At 42.3% G+C, this 17,274-nt stretch overlaps 2 protein-coding genes across 2 annotated transcripts; one reads left to right on the plus strand and one right to left on the minus strand.

The window, feature by feature from the left end:
• The first annotated feature begins 5,155 nt into the window (after positions 1-5,155).
• Positions 5,156-10,377, plus strand: LOC125520567 (protein RETICULATA-RELATED 1, chloroplastic-like). Its single transcript, XM_048685522.1, has 8 exons — positions 5,156-5,641; positions 7,346-7,504; positions 7,598-7,690; positions 7,773-7,888; positions 8,539-8,637; positions 8,718-8,996; positions 9,112-9,276; positions 9,744-10,377. The coding sequence occupies exons 1-8, from the start codon at positions 5,318-5,320 to the stop codon at positions 9,994-9,996; spliced, it is 1,488 nt and encodes a 495-aa protein (XP_048541479.1). The 5' UTR covers positions 5,156-5,317; the 3' UTR covers positions 9,997-10,377.
• A 908-nt stretch (positions 10,378-11,285) lies between these two features.
• LOC125520568 (CBBY-like protein) lies at positions 11,286-16,501 on the minus strand. The gene is made up of 8 exons (XM_048685523.1): positions 16,058-16,501; positions 15,889-15,959; positions 15,073-15,231; positions 14,549-14,615; positions 14,179-14,274; positions 12,996-13,042; positions 12,479-12,559; positions 11,286-11,572 (listed from the first exon to the last, which is right to left on the minus strand). The coding sequence occupies exons 1-8, from the start codon at positions 16,373-16,375 to the stop codon at positions 11,449-11,451; spliced, it is 963 nt and encodes a 320-aa protein (XP_048541480.1). The 5' UTR covers positions 16,376-16,501; the 3' UTR covers positions 11,286-11,448.
• Positions 16,502-17,274: the final 773 nt, after the last annotated feature.

The following is a 17,274-nucleotide window of genomic DNA, read 5'->3' on the forward strand; positions in this document are numbered from 1 at the left end:
TGAAAGTGGGAGCAATTAGCTAGAGTAGCTCCGTGCAGAGCATTGTTGACATAGAAATTTGCAAAATACATATGGATCTGAATGTGGCAGACCCGTTGACTAAACTTCCCTCACAAGCAAAACATGATCACACCTTAGTACTCTTTGGGTATTAATCACATAGCGATGTGAACTAGATTATTGACTCCAGTAAACCCTTTGGGTGTTGGTCAAATGACGATGTGAACTATGGGTGTTAATCACATGGTGATGTGAACTATTGATGTTAAATCACATGGCGATGTGAACTAGATTATTGACTCTAGTGCAAGTGGGAGACTGAAGGAAATATACCCTAGAGGCAATAATAAAGTTATTATTTATTTCCTTATATCATGGTAAATGTTTATTATTCATGCTAGAATTGTATTAACCGGAAACATAATACATGTGTGAATACATAGACAGACAGTATGTCACTAGTATGCCTCTACTTGACTAGCTCGTTGATCAAAGATGGTTATGTTTCCTAACCATAGACATGAGTTGTCATTTGATTAATGGGATCACATCATTAGGAGAATGATGTGATTGACTTGACCCATACCGTTAGCTTTGCACTTGATCGTTTAGTTTGTTGCTATTGCTTTCTTCATGACTTATACATGTTCCTATGACTATGAGATTATGCAACTCCCATTTACCGGAGAAACACTTTGTGTGCTACCAAACGTCACAACGTAACTGGGTGATTATAAAGGTGCTCTACAGGTGTCTCCGAAGGTACTTTTTGGGTTGGCGTATTTCGAGATTAGGATTTGTCACTCCGATTGTCGGAGAGGTATCTCTGGGCCCACTCGGTAATGCACATCACTATAAGCCTTGCAAGCATTGCAACTAATGAGTTAGTTGCGGGATGATGTGTTACGGAACGAGTAAAGAGACTTGCCGGTAACGAGATTGAACTAGGTATTGAGATACCGACGATCGAATCTCGGGCAAGTAACATACCGATGACAAAGGGAACAACGTATGTTGTTATGCGGTTTGACCGATAAAGATCTTCGTAGAATATGTAGGAGCCAATATGAGCATCCAGGTTCCGCTATTGGTTATTGACCGGAGGCGTGTCTCGGTCATGTCTACATAGTTCTCGAACCCGTAGGGTCCGCACGCTTAAAGTTCGATAAAAGTTATATTATGAATTTATGTGTTTTGATGTACCGAAGGAGTTCGGAGTCCCGGATGAGATTGGGGACATGACGAGGAGTCTCAAAATGATCGAGACGTAAAGATCGATATATTGGACGACTATATTCGGACATCGGAAAGGTTTCGAGTGATTCGAGTATTTTCAGGAGTACCGGGGAGTTACAGGAATTCGTATTGGGCCTTAATGGACCATACGAGAAAGGAGAGAAAGGCCTCAAAGGGTGGCCGCACCCCTCCCCATGGGCTGGTCCGAATTGGACTAGGGAGGGGGGGCTTCCTTCCTTCTTCTTTTCCCTTCCCTTTCCTTCCCTCCTACTCCCACTACTTGGAAGGGCTCCTAGTTCTACTAGGAAAAGGGGAATCCTACTCCCGGTGGGAGTAGGACTCCCCTAGGGCGCACCATAGAGAGGGCCGGCCCTCCCCCTCCTCCACTCCTTTATATACGGGGGCAGGGGGCACCCCAAAGACACAACAATTGATCTCTTGATCTCTTAGCCGTGTGCGGTGACCCTCTCCACCATAATCCACCTCGGTCATATCGTAGCGGTGCTTAGGTGAAGCCCTGCGTTGGTAGAACATCATCATCATCACCATGCCGTCGTGCTGACGGAACTCTCCCTCAAAGCTCGGCTGGATCGGAGTTCGAGGGACGTCATCGAGTTGAACGTGTGCAGAACTCGGAGGTGCCGTGCGTTCAGTACTTGATCGGTCGGATCGTGAAGACGTACGACTACATCAACCGCATTGTGCTAACGCTTCCGCTTTCGGTCTACGAGGGTACGTAGACAACACTCTCCCCTTTCGTTGCTATGCATCACCATAATCTTGCGTGTGCGTAGGAATTTTTTTGAAATTACTACGTTCCCCAACAGTAGAGGCCCGGGAAGGATGAAGACAGAGGAGCGACGCCCAACCAGTGGCTCGTCCAGAAGCTTTCCTGTTGGCCGTTGCCGATCAGGACGCGCGTGGCTTGCTGGAACATTGCATGGTCCATCTTGTCGCAGGGCAGAGGAAAGACCGTCCAGGGTCTCGACGGCTGTTGCCGGGCCTAGGACCGTGATCCTTGAAAAAGTGCATTCCAGGATCACGGTCCTTGGAGGAGTATGATGGCTTCCATGATCCTAGGACCGTGATCCTTGAAAAGGTGGTTGTATATATGAGTGCAGGTTCAAAAATTACCATATGACTTTCTGCATGATTGGATCATTATTGGATGTGCAAACTTTTGGGTAAGATCCCGGAGGTTCAGATCAAATTGTCGGCAGGGTTTATTTGAGAGTTTGTTCATTTGTGAGTCAAGATGAACGTTAACAATAAGATCACGCATTTGTGTCCATTACGAAGGGGGTGAGAAGGAAAGATATCATGTGAAATATGAAAAGCTCCAAATGTTTTTATGCTAACTGCTATTTACTCGGTCATTGGCATCAAGAATGTGGAAAATGGGAGCACAATGAAGCAAGCTTCCGAGTGGGGTATGACTTTATTATTGTTGACGGTGCTTGAGGTTGAGGTCGTGGAAGAGGTAGATGTGACCCATGTGGAGGCTAGGGAATGAATGACGCTTCTGAGTATGGAAGAGGGAGAGGTAGAGGATTTGATGCAGGTCATGGCCGGGGTCACGTTGGTGATGGGAACCTGCCAACAGGAAGCTAGCGAATTAGTTGAGTGTTTCAAAATGATGTCTTTGAGCTGGTGAATGGGGCACCTGATCTGACATTTGCACTATCTGGGAACGGGAGGCAAGACATTAAAATGAGCGATGCAATCATACCGAGGAAAAGAAATTGCATGTGATTCTAGTTCAGGAGGGGCGTTGGGTGGACAGTCAACTCAAGCCACCTTACAAGGAAATACGGAGGCCATTGTACCCATAGAGAAAAACTCAAACATCTTACTGGTGGTCGACCAGTTCGATGGTTCTGGGAGTAGGACACACCCTTTAAGCACCCCTCAGAAGAATTCTAATAAGAAAAACTTGAAGGGATCAGATGGTGTGGAAATTTATAGTACCAATGTTAAATTAACCTCGGAATTGGTGGGATCCTTTGAGGATTACCACCGGGAACAACGAGAGCCCTCTTGTGGAATTGCTGAGGGGGAATGACCCGCAGTTCATGCTCTCTTGGACGTCCAATGGACAAACAACCCCCTAGGTGAAGTTTGTGTCGGAGACTCATCTAGACCGCTATTCAGAAGAATGTTTAAAAGATTATTTGAGGATGGGTCGGTTAATTGTTAACCCAAGTGATGGAAGGAAGGGAGATGTATTGTTGCTTTGGAAAAAGGAACTAAAAAATTCTCAACTCTTCTCCCACACTAATTACATTGATGTGCGGGTTGATGATGCAAAAGGTATATGGCGTTTCATTGGTTTTTATGGCGAGTTCAAATGGGATGAAAAGCACAAACCATGGGATAGAATGAGGAGCTCAAGACCGGTCATGATTTACCATGGATTGTGACTGGGGACTTTAATGAAATTCTGTTTGATCATGAGAAGGAAGGGGGATACCCTCGCCCAAATCCATAGAAGCAAGCTTTTAAGTAAGCTCTCAATGATTGTGAACTAGAGGATATGGGATTCGTGGGAGATAAATTCACCTGGCATAGGGGACAAATCCGGGAATGCCTTGATCACGGAGTGTCTAACAGTCAGTGGTCAATTGTATCTGAATGCAGTGATCTGAAACCTTGAGTACAATCATTCAAACCATAGACCCATCCTTGTCGATACAAAGTTTCATGGCATGGATGGGCCTTGTCGGTGCGGTCGAAAAGCCTTCGAAACTAGGCGACTTTTCAGGAGAATCGGTTTGTTAAAACTGTTCGGTCGTGTGGCCTAGGGAGGTGTATAAGCTAAGTTAAATTATATGCATGATATGTCCCATGATTAGGACCAACGTGTGGTGAAGAAACCGAAAAAACGTCTTTGTAAAGCTCATAGAAACCTAGAGTAGTGAGACCCTATTTCAGATGAGATGAAAATTATAAAGGAGTTGGCAGAATTAGTGAAATACTTGCTTGAACTTGAAGAAATCCACTCTCATCAGATCTCAAGATTATTTGGCTTACCGTTTCGAAAAAAGATTATTTGGCTTAAACATGGCGACAAAAACACTGAGTATATTCGTTGGCTGGGGTCGGCTAGAAGGAAACAAAACAGAACACCCCTCTTGAAAGATGGCCAAGGTGATTGGCTCGAAGGTATAGACGCTTCTTGATGTGGTGACGATGAGTAGTATTCTTGTACTTGGGGTGGTGATCCCCCTATCGGGTTATTTTCTAAACTCGTGAACGACGTAGTGTTGCTTAAAAACCATGTTGAGCAGCGCGTCTAGGTTTGAATACATCCTTGAATAAAATAAAACTAGCCATGAAGTACTTTCCTTGTTAATAAAAAACAAAAATGCCTCATTTGGTTCATACGATAAGAATATCATAAAAATAGAAAAATGAAGTAAGATGTGCTTAATTTTCATAGGGAAAGAAATGCCATTTGATGCATATCATAGAAAAAATTTCATTGAGTCTGGACTAATGCTACTTTTTCTTTGAAATATGAAGGTTTGATTCGTACGAATCCATTCCTACGAACTAAAGGACTCTAAAACAAATCTTTGAATGAAAATTTTACCATGTAAAATTCCTACAAAACTCCTAAATACCGACCAAGCGAGCCTAAGATTTGAGGCAATCCGGAGAGATCGAGAAGCGAGGGAAGACGAGGCAAAATCGAAGGTGCGGTCCCGACCCTGAGGCTGACGGACGGACGTCGCATCCTGGCCCTGGATCAGACATCCGACGCCTAGGATCCGTGCTTCGGTCCTGCACGCACCTTGCCGACTGATCTCTCGGCCTACCACGGCATTCCACCAACCCCCGGCGGCGACCGCGAGCCGCCTCTTCCCAGCGCAAGCGAACAGACTTTGATCTTTGAACGAAACCCCACACATAAAAGAAAGAGAGAGCGAGAGGGTTACGCAGGCCGGGGCCCCCACGCAGACAAAACAACTCCAAAAGAGCAGATAAGCCCCTCTTCGTCCCGCGGTGCTTCGGCTCCGAAGGCAGCCACCCCCCACCGCCGGCGGAGCCACCAACGCCACCATCCCACCGCACCGCCCCCATGGCCTCCGCCGCCTCCCTCGCCGTCTCCCACCACCTCCTCCCCGCCGCGCCCGCCCGCTCGCAGCCCCGCCCGCCCGCCCGCCTCGTCCGCCTCCCCCGCACCCGCCTCCGGGTCGCCGCCATCTCCTCGTCCTCCTCGCCCCCCTCGCGGCGCGACCGCGCCGCGGCCGGCCTCGAGCGGTGCCTGGCCGCGACTCCGGCGCCGGCCTTCGCCCCGCCGGAGATGAAGGGCGGGAGGCAGCGCGGGTCGTTCGGGGCCGCCACGCTCCAGAAGGCCAAGCTCGACCTCTCCCAAAAGAGGCTCAAAGGCGTCCAGCCCGAGGTGCGTTCGTCACGCCGTTGGTTAAGACTCCGTGGTGTTGTAGCTTGGATTTTATCCCTTGCGTGAGACGGAAGGCACTTCTGAATTCCGACGCTGGTGTTACAAGATGAGTGAACGAAAAAACACGTGGGTTATGTCCTTTGAGATGTTGGAATTGGTAGCCTATATCTCTCTGTGTGTGCGCCTTCGGCATATGTTTCGTTCATGATCTGTGGTTCTGTGCTGCCCAACCGGAGCTCCTATTGGGAGGCCAAGTACTACAGTGGAAGCTATGCAGGGAATGTTCGGATGAATCACATCGTCCACTTCTCATTCAACAACCCACTTCCATAACGTCTCTGTGATTCCGTGGCATTGCAGATATAGTTCTGGTAAAATTGTGGTCTATATAACTTGAGTCCCTAACTCCCTATAGCATATTCTGAACATCAAGGACGATGCATGACTATACGCAGTACAACTAAGTACTTGAGGTAGGGTATACTTGGTTGCTAGTCCTAATTTAGGAAAGCCATATTCTGGACCGAACCAGAACATGGGGAGTCTAATTAATGGCTAGTGATTGGTTGGCTACCAACTTTTCTTATTGACGACACAAAAAGTTGCCAACGTTTGGCAACTTCCGATTTTGCCAAATATTGGCAATGCCAAATGTTGGCATCAAACCAATTATGCTCAAAGTGTTCATAAATAGTGTCTAATATGTGTGTGTTCATTGCGCTAGTGCACATAAAGTAATAAAACTCTTCTGGTCGGTTTTGTTTTTGGGCCGTCAAAGTGTTGATTGTAATTATTTTATAAGTACTTAACTCCTTATAATGTGTGGGCGTTTCGATTGCGAGCGCTCACAGCGGGTTTCCCTGAAGTGCTTGATCCCGCTGTTTCCCTTTCCCTTGTTTGAACTTGGAACTGGCTGTATTTCCGTTATATTTTTAATGGAAAGGGGATTAGCCCGGGTCAAAAAAAAACTCCTTATAATGCACAAATTCGGCTGCTCATCCTCACCCAAATTGTTAATATTCTAAAACATTCATATTGCAGCAATATGTAAATTGGTGGAGATCTCTTTTATCTTCAAGATGAACTTAGAGAGCATTTGAGTGCAAAAGATTGGGTGTAGTTTAAGTTGTCTAGTGCCGCACTTAGGTATTTTGGAGATTCCACTTTGAGGGCCTCTTTTGAATCGCAGGATTTTAAGAACATAGGAATAAGAAAAACACAGTGTTGGAGCCTCTTGAATGGGAATCTGCATCAAAAAGTGTTTGATATCACAGGAAAAACTAATGAATTTTAGCAACAGGTTTGAGTGGATGGAAATTTTCCTCCAAAGTAGAATGCAAAGGAATCCATAGGAAGTTTCCTAAGGATTCTAATTCTTCGAATCAAGCAACCCACACAGCAAAATTTCTGAAGGATCCAAACATTCCAAAAATCCTGTGAAATTCCTTTGAATCAATTTGTCAGTTTCTATTTAACTTGACAGTTTCTTCTTGCGCATATGCTTTTGGATGTTCCACTTTGAAATGTTAGTTTGTCTGTTTATATTTTATGTTTTCTCGTGCGCACTTGGTATTGTTTAGTATCTTATCTCTTAGGAAATTATGTACAGCTTCCCCGGACCCTGCGCAAGCAGGAGCTACGTGCACCGGGCTGCCCTTCTGTTTTTTGTTCATTCATGACTCGTGTCTTTGCAAAACACTATAGCTGGCAACTGGTGGTGGTGGTGGAGACAATGGGAAACGAATTGGCTATGGTGGTGGTAATAGTGGAGATGATGATGGTGATGATGATGATTACTTTGAAGACTCTGACGATGGAGATGAAGAAAGTGGATTTTTCAGAAGGCGTATAATTATACAAGAGGTCTAATTCTTACTGAGAAGCCCTCTGATCTGTGCTCCTCGGGTATGATAACTGTTTCTAAACTGATGCATTTTACATCTCCCATTTGTACAGCTTTTTAAGAGGGAGTTTGTTGATGCCGTTCTTCAAGAGTGGTACAAAACAATGAGTAATTTGCCAGCTGGTTTGCGTCAAGCTCATGAGATGGTATTGAACTATCTGCTTTCTCTTAAATGTAGTTTGAGCTTTGATCCTTAACTACTGAACGGTATCAACTGGAATTTTCTAGGGTTTGGTCAGCTCTGCTCAGATGGTCAAATATTTGTCAATGTTTGGAAGGCCCACAAAGGCTAGATATTTCTCTCGAGCCTTTCCAGACTTCTTCTCAAGAGACCTTGTTGGAAGGTACTATCTGAAAATTGTTGGTTTGGTGATATATGTTCAACATATAAAATTCTCCTTTTAAATTATTGCCATCTATTTGAACTTGAGATACTGGGCTTTGTCACATGGGATTGATTCCAACATATACAACAGGAGGCTCCATGTTGAATAGTTTCTGGCTGCCATCTCTCTATATAATGGTATTACTGGAAGTACTTGGATCAAAATTGTGCTCACAAGTTCTAACATCAGCAAACACTAATCATATCCACCCGTAAAAAATAATCTCAAACCATATTTTGGTATGCAAAAACTCCTGGAGATTAAGATCAATGTTTGGGCATAATCTATTTGTGAATGTTCTCTGCTGGAAGGAACATATCAGGAATCAACACTGTTGATTTTTTTTAGTATGTCTTTTTGTTTAACAGTGTCGTGATTGTTAGAGCTTCCAGTTTGTCGAGCTGTGCAGGATTTGATACTTGTTTACTTGACACATATTCTAACATTATTTATGAGCCTAAACATTATATTTGTAGTTATATTACTTCGCTGATAAAATAGTGCCAGCATGCACTCTGATTAAGTTTATAATCTTTGCATGTCCCTTGTGTTGATTTTATGACTTAGCAATGACAAAATAACAATTGGCATCTCTTTCCTAATTGCAGAATGCTTGCAGATCCATCTTTCCTGCATAAGATGACCTTTGAGTTGCTAGCTACCGTTAGTACATCTGTTTGTTGGGAGATGAAAAATCGCAAGGAGAGGTATGTTGTGTTTTATTTTACTGTTTAAACCTGAATTTTTGGCACCTGTCTCATGGAATCCTGCATTTCTTGGGTCTTAGGTTCCAAGAAGAATGGGATTTGGTGTTTCTCAATGTAGTTACTGCCACAGTTTGCAATTTAGCTGTTTTCAGTTCACTTGCGCCATGCCGCTCATATATGATCCAGAAACTTCCCAATAACATATTTGAGAAGAGCTATCCTTTCATGAGACAGTTTGGTCTTCTAAGAAGAACCCAGTCCCTCTTCAGCAAGGCTGCTGAGCTTTGCCTAGGTGGGCTAATTGTTGGCTCCATTCAAGGTGGTCTATCGAATATCCTTTCTGCTGGAAGAGAAAGACGGTGGGTTACTATGTGCAGTTTATCTCCATGTTCATCAAATGCCCTGCTTTCCTTAAGTAATTCTACAGTTCTGTACTTTTTGGAATTTAATTTAGGCCAATCTCGTTACGTGTAGGTTGTCGATGACTGTTCCTTCTATCAGCAACAATGCTCTTAGTTATGGAGCTTATTATGGGCTTTATGCAAATCTGCGGTATCAAATTTTATGTGGTCTTGATAGATCAATGGCAAACCATTTTGATGTCCTTGGTGTTACAATCTTTTTCGGCACAGCGATGAGGTATATCTCTACCAAATCATTTCTTTGCAATTTCACCAAAAGTTTATGCTCAACATTGTCCATTATATTAAGATACAGCTGCATGTTTACCGATTCGGCAACTTCTATTTTTCATTATTAACGCAAGCTGCTGATTCCAGTTGAGTTAGATTTTGCCATGAGCATATCACAAATGGTATTTCCGATATTAGCATTTGGAAGCTAATGCTATGCTTATGTGTTACCATAGAAGTTTATTTATCAAATGATTCTTGTTATAGAATCGCTGCCTTGCAGTTTCTCCATGATAGCCTGTTGTGAAGATCCATCGCATGTGAGGAACCAAGTGTCAATTATGTTATGGAGTTTTTTGTTCTTCACCTTATTTTAGCATGGACCCCCCTACTTGAACCACATATAAGCATACAAGTAAACTGCTCCTAAAAGTAGAACATTCCAAAATTAGCCACTCATTGCATATATTTCAGGTTGCTGAATATTCAAATTGGGGAGCTATCGAGACGTGCCTGGCTTGGTGAGGGAGCAGATCTGCTTAACTCGGATAATTTGTTGAGAACATACAATGGCCCAGCAGCAGAGCTTGGCATCAATCAACAGGCAGAGTGGTTCATGTCCAAGAATGCAATTGTATCTGGCTTAGAACTTCTAGGCATCAAGTATGGTGCACCTAAAGATGCCTCTCCAAAGCTTCGGCGAAAAAGAATTGTCCGAAAGAAGTAGGGTGGATGAGGGAAAGCCTAACTATACAAACGCTGAGCTCGATGGTTTTGATACCCATGCTGGAACAGTTTTGCCTCAGTTCCGCCATGCCTTGTGTTGCCTATCGAAGTAGGATGGATGAGGGGAAAATTGTAACTTGTGTTCTAGTTGCAATTTGGGGCCAAGATCAAAGGCTTTCAATTTTTTACTCGGAGGCGATTCGGCCGGTTCGCTGAAGGTCCTTACCATTCTTCTGTATTGTTTTGAGCAAAAGTAGACCTCCAAAGTTCTAACTGTAATTTCTAGATTATAGATACCGCCATACGTAGTAAATATCAGAGAAGCTCGTATGTTATTCACTATATATTTTCTTCATTCTTTTTGAAATGGTGTTTTACTTTATGAGTGGTTTCTATTGCATTTGTCGCTGGTCAGTTTTTCTCCTGGGAAGATCTGTGAGCTTCTGAGTTGGAACTATCGCTGAAATTATGTTTTGGGATGAATACAAGTTTCTATGCTAGTGAAATTCCAAAATCTGATTTGATGAACTTGTCTTCGATCTTTATAATAGTTTGACAGTGTGCCCATTTTAGTTTTGGCGCTGTGGTGTTTTTCAAATGATGTTCTAGCTTGCTCTTCTGTATTTGATGGCATTTTATGGATTGATTATGAATGTGCCGTTTCTTGGCTTCCGCTCTCAACTTCTTTTCCTCCTGCCTCCCCCAAGCCATGCTGTGATGGGGGCAAGCACTACTGTGGCCACCAGCTCAGGAGGTTACGTTGACTTGGTTGTAGACCTTTTCCATGTTAGAAATGGAGACAACGTAGGTGCTACTGTGCACAGCCATTCTCGTTTGTGGGCTCGATGTTTGCTAGATGAACAAAGTTAGTTCTCATCGGCATAAATATAAATTTTCAATGGGAAATTGGATTTCCATATGAGTTGTAGTAGAACGGAAGCACATGAACAAGAACAGGACATGAAAGCACGAGGTTTGGCTTTTAAAGAAATGTTTAAAGTACTCCATGTACCGGAGCAAAGAAAAAAGGTACAGATAACTTATTCCAAATCTTTTCATAGGAAACTTTCCTGTAGATCTCTGATGCTACGAGATTCCTGCAAACATCCTTTGTTCCAGAGGAGCATTGGTTGGATTGCAAAGCAGGCATATTTACCAATGCTATGTTGGTAATCCTTGCTCTAAGCCGAGGTAACAAAATGAGACATGCGATTTCATAATGTGGCAGGGGCAATGCCAAATGCTAGAAAATGTTGGAGGATTTACGAATCTTCCAACCAAGACGAACAATTTTTGCAAGTGTCGCTGAATGCCAGCCATTTCTTTGTGCATTGTGCAAAATAGCGGCGTTTCTTTTATATTCAAAACCATTTACAAGTGGTGGTTACCACTCTTGGCAAACTTCTGTACAAGATTTATGTACGAGGCCGGTTGACTCTGAGCGCATGCTTACTCAGCTCACGAATTGTTTCTGGAGGAGGTTGGCGCAGAACTCTAAATCGAAGCGCCCTTCCGGAGGGTCGCCGATGCAATCGAACACGGCGTCCGCTATCACGAAGTCCTCGTCGGCGGTGTACCTGTTCAACACAAGAAGATGAGGTCCACTTCTTTAGGCTCATGAACAAATTCAGTATGCTGCCCGTATGCTTAGGTTTTCAGCTGACTAAGTTGATAATCCTAGTGCCGCATTTTCTCCGCTGGTGTTTCTGGTATTCACTCTCAAATTTAAACCTCTACAATGTCAGGAACATATGAGTATGCTATTCCCTTTTCGTGATAGGGTTTTGGCAGTGTCATCATGGTCCATGATGTAGAACACCACGGTCAGAAAATGAATAGTTTTGTAAGAGTTTCATTTCAAGTACACAAAGGTTTGAAAATAAATGAAGGAAAGTCACTACATGAACTTATCAAGTGCAAATTTGTTCTAGAGAACCGCAGATCCAATCAAAACATGCCATGTATGCAGTATGTGCATGAAGGCAAAACAAATCAGAATAAATTCTTATTTCTGAGGCCAAGTGATGCAGTAGGAATGGACTTATAGGTCAGATATGCTGCAAAACATTGTTCAGAAAGCTGACACATTTTTCCGGTCAAATCGGTGTCATTTGTGCGGAGCTAATAAATGGCTGGGTCCATGGCCAAAAGTATACTTTTGATCCCAGTTTTATGCAGGACATGGACATTTTTTGCTTACTAGGAATATTCCAAGCATTAAATCTTGAGAAGATTCAGTGTTTTGTTACAAGAAACCCGGCTGGCAACTTTCATCCGGTCCTGCTCTGGTTTACTGGTTAGAGATGGTTGTGAAGATACTGTTGCAGAAAGTCATATGCAAATGCAATATAACATCTCTTATCCAACAGTATAAGTCAACAATTTTCTTCTGTCCGGAAAGAACACTGCTCTTCTTTATTATGAAATGCGTACCAAGTATCATATAAAAGATTAAAAGTACTTCACAGGAAGAAAGTTATTACCCGCTTTTTGTTACAATGCACTTCATACCAGCAGCTTTGGCCGCTGAAAGCCCTATGTTACTGTCTTCAACAACAACACAGCTAATGTCCAAAGGAGAAATATTAGCAAAATTACTTTTAACATCAGAGTAATAATTACAAAGAATTCATCTAACTAAAAAGATAAAAATGTAACAAGATTATAAAGTAATGAAAGATTTTTCCGAAAAGATGGTGCAACAATGGAAACACAGTTGAAATTTATTATGGTATGTTGACCAAAACGGAAACCCAAATGTTAATGTCGGAGCAGTCCGTCTTCTTACATTACATCTACTGTTCCTTTAACAATTTATGACAGTTACGACAGAGTTTTCATATGAATTAATGCATAATAATATTAAATCAGACTAATTTCAGATATCCTATATACAGAAATCCCACTAAAATTCAAAACAGGCACATCATTCTTTTTTTTGGAACAATACACTCAAAACAAAGACAGTGTAAATAACCCAAAATATTGCTTTTGTAGTACCTAGATGGATCAACTTCCAATGTAGTTGCTGCTAGCAAGTAGATTGCCTGAAAAGGCCCACAAAAGAAACACATTATCTCTGGCATGTAAAATACAGGAAACGATCTTTTATTCATGACAGTTACTTCACTGAAAGCAAACGTAAATCTGAGTATAGAAAGCGTGAATTGAATCCTCCTTCAAATGCCAAGCCAAACAAAAATGATAGGAGGATCGTTTTGAAAAGATTTATCGTTAAACAAGCAAATGTCCAAGATTCCATTGAAACAAAGCTAGTTTCAAACAAGCTCTGAAGTGCTTGAAAACTTAATAAATCATGGGCAGTCAGATACAGCACCTACAGCACTGACGACTAGTTCATCTTTCCTTTGCAATGTTCAGTTGTAGTGTGATGCTGTCTATGAAGACTATTGCTTTTTTGTCCTAGAAATCTGAAGGAGGTACTCCCTCCAGTTCAAACGGTCTTCGAGTCGAGACAAATCTATACATATGATTTCATGTTTTTACTAAATATTTAAAATTATATTGACAGTAAAAGTTTTAAAAGTTTGACGCAAGATATGTTCAAAACGTCACTTATTTGTCAACTGGAGGGAGTATAAACTATCTACGGAATGCTAATCATGGTACATCATTGCTGCAAATAAATATTATCAGGTTTCCAGGATCATTGTAGTGCACCAAGCCACCAAGGCACATGTGTTGCAAATTGGTTTGTTATAGTGGAAGGATGTCAATGGATACTCCTTCAAACGCAATGGTGAATTAAGTAAATGTATGGAGCAATTAATGACATGGTATTATAATGTTTAAAATAAATAAAGTTAATGGAACACATACACATTCCTTCAATTTTATGTGGAAAAAGTAATTCGTTGACAGTCCAAACCTTCCAAAGATTCTTGAAAGCTTCATGTAAACTTTGCAAAATAATATTCAAACAAAAAACCAGAATATGCCAGATGAATTAGTATGTACCAAACTGTGAGATCAACTTAGGGTTCATTTGGCATCACTGTTGCTTTTTAGGAGCACTTATTTGTTTCTATTTTCAGATGTGATCATCAGCTGATTTTTTTTATCTGTAACAACAATATTACTAAACCAGGAAAAAGGTTCCCCTGACAAAGTAGATTGCACTGTACAGCGCAACACAGAACCACAATTGCATACTATCCCTTACCGGATCAGGTTTTTTGCGAGGAACCACATCCCCAGCAAATATGGTAATCTTTTCTGCTCGGTCGGGCCCCAGTAAGCACGATACTATTGCTGAAACCTGCACTAAGTGGAGAGTGAAATATGTTAGCTGCCCTGCATATAAGCTGAAAACATAAATCAAATGTGAGATGATTTAAATGGATTGCAGCATAGTATAAAATGGGTTCTTAAGAGGAACCATTAGAACATTCCCTTTTGAGTTTGAAATAAAGAACATTGCCTTTTGCAAATATTGGAAGAAACATTTCTCCTATATGATGTAGTTTTTTGTAATAATTCCTACCATATCTCTCATATAAGCATTTGTGGTTGGGAAATACTTTGTTACTTACAGCTTTCTCGTTTGAAGTACTGCATACTGCAACTTTCACCCCTTTTCCTAGAGCTTCATCAATTAACCTGTAAAAGTTAAGAAGATAATGAAGTTATAAATTTTCCTCCAACAAAGTTACTCCAGCATTATTAAGTTAGTTGATTTACCATCTATTGTTGGATTACATCGACACATCTTTCTAGGCATGTAATGTAGATTTCTTCAACGGAAAATGAAATGTTAGTTATATAAAACTCGCCTCACTCATTTCTTTAACCTTTTTACATTACATATTAGAAACGTAATTACAATGAATAATACATATGGTTAATGCATTTTGTTCCCAGTATAGAACAGATTGGTTACACACCTATTATGTTGTTTACATGCAGCATAAATGAATTTTTTGTGACTATTTCGATTTTGTTGTAAGGAAGCACTTCAAACTAGTGTCGTTGCAGCAGCCGAGGACGTTACTGATTCACAAGTTCATTTAAACTGCATTTAAGTTACTGAAGTCGTCAAATTGTTTGAAACAATGACCTTTGAACACCTGGACGGAGAGGAAGCAACTTCTTCTCAATTAGGGCCATAAACAATTCTGTTTTCCTCTTGTGAAGAGAAGCAATAAATTCCTTTCTTTCTTCGTCAGTCTTTGGCGCTTTAGCTGGCCACACTGTCTTGTTGAAATGTGCTGTCATCCTGTAAGGAATGTTCAAACTATTGTTACAGTTAAATTCAACAAACGCTTCAGTTTAACTTTTCTACAATGGATTATTTTGGTGTGACAATCATGTTTCCAAGTGTAGGCCTTTTAGTATCACCAGTTTGAAGAAAAATTCCTACATGTTATTTGCATATTAGGCTTCCGAGAACACCTAAACTTTAATATTTTGAGACCATTCTGAACTTTATTTTTTTCAACTCAGAAAATCAGCTACAGATTCCCCATAAAAAAGCAGCTTTAGACTATCCGATTAGATAACTGAACAGTTGTCTTCGCTTTCCATCCTTTGACATGATGATATTGCTCTTGGAGATTGCCATGGAACTTCAGATCAGTCAAATGTTTTTTTTTTGCGAGTGAGTCAAATGTTTCAATATATTAGGAATAAATGAGAAGTCATTAAATGAATATAATCTGACACAGTAGTGAGGAAATTATGACTTACATACGCCTAAAACAGTAAATAAATTCATCGTAGTGAATCTGTTTTAGGAATTCTCACTTTTTTTTAAATTGTGAAGACGCAAATAGTGGTCAGGATTTTAACAGGACTTTGAAGAAAAATGTGACATTTTGTCAAATTCCTCAAAGCAACACAAACCAATGATGACAAAAGTAAAGAATCGATTGACCTTTCTTTCCCACCACCTATCTTGAGCAATTCTCCGTACAATTCAACATCCCAGCTCACACCTAATTCCCTCTGCAAACACAAACAATTATCTTGGCCGGGGAGCAACCGCATCAGGAAATCAGAATGGATCGCAGGCAAGGCGTCGACGGAGCGGAAGGAAACCAGACCTCGGCGAAAGTCTCGTTGAAGGAAATGCGGTGGCCGTCCTTCTCGGTGTCCACGAGCACGCCGTCGCAGTCGAAGAGCAGCGCCGCCGGCAGGGCTGCAGCCGGCGCTCCGCCCGCGCCCGCCGCGGACGCGCGAGCTGCCTCTGCTCGCCGCGTTCTCCCGGCGGACAAGCGGAGAGGGGAGGGCGACAGCATGCTCTCTCCTCCTGACCTTCTTGGGAGGCACCGGGCAGCGGTCCGTGCGACGGGGCGGGCGCTTGAGTAGGTCCTCGCCGGGAGCAACGTGGAGGCGGTGGCGGGGGCGGCCATGGCGTTCATTTGCGCGGGAAACGATGTGGATAGCGCGCCCTGTGGTTGATGATCCCGGGTTGGGATTTGATGGCAAAGCCCACCACACAATTTGCCTCTTCGGCTATGCCCGCCCTTTTGTCTTGTGCCGTCGTTGCTCGATACCAGCCTTCTTGCTAGTTGAGACGGACCGTCTTCGGTGTGTCTTATGGCCGCATGTATCATTTTGATGAGAATCTGGGGATAATCTTTTTAAAAAAAAAAAACCGTTTTCGATGTGACAGGTGCTATTTTTTCAAATCACGAGTTTTTAATTACCAAAATACAAAAATGTTTTATATTAAAGGATAGAGGGGGTACTTAAAAGTAATACATTCACGGGTAATACAATCATGAACCGTAGTTGTGTGGGACGGGGTATGTGCGCCCAAATGGACCGGGGGATTGGGGACCCCTGATCTAAGATGTCTAAATGCGGCTCTAGAAGTCAGATGGGCGTGGTTGAAGCGGACGGATCTCCAACATCCCTGAAAAGAATTTAATATTGCTGTATCGGCGAAAGCAGTTGCGATTTACCAGGCAGCAACAGTGGCCTTCTTGGGCAATGGCGAGGAAACCCTCTTTTGAGAGGATCAGTGGCTGGGACAAGACAGGGTTCAGAATTTGACACCGATCACCTACATCAGGATCTCTCCACGAATCCGAACTACACGTACGGTATCCCAGGCCATGCAGGGCAACACTTGGGCGACTGACATTAGACCCGGTGAAAGATCGTGGATGTCGCCTAGAGGGGGGGTGAATAGGCGTTTTAAAATAATTACGATTTAGGCTTAAACAAATGCGGAATAAACTTAGCGGTTAATTTGTCAAGCACAAAATCTAAAACAATTAGGCTCACCTATGTGCACCAACAACTTATGCTAATC

The sequence above is a fragment of the Triticum urartu genome, chromosome 7 (assembly GCF_003073215.2).
Source record: "Triticum urartu cultivar G1812 chromosome 7, Tu2.1, whole genome shotgun sequence".
NCBI classification, from domain to species: Eukaryota; Viridiplantae; Streptophyta; class Magnoliopsida; order Poales; family Poaceae; genus Triticum; species Triticum urartu.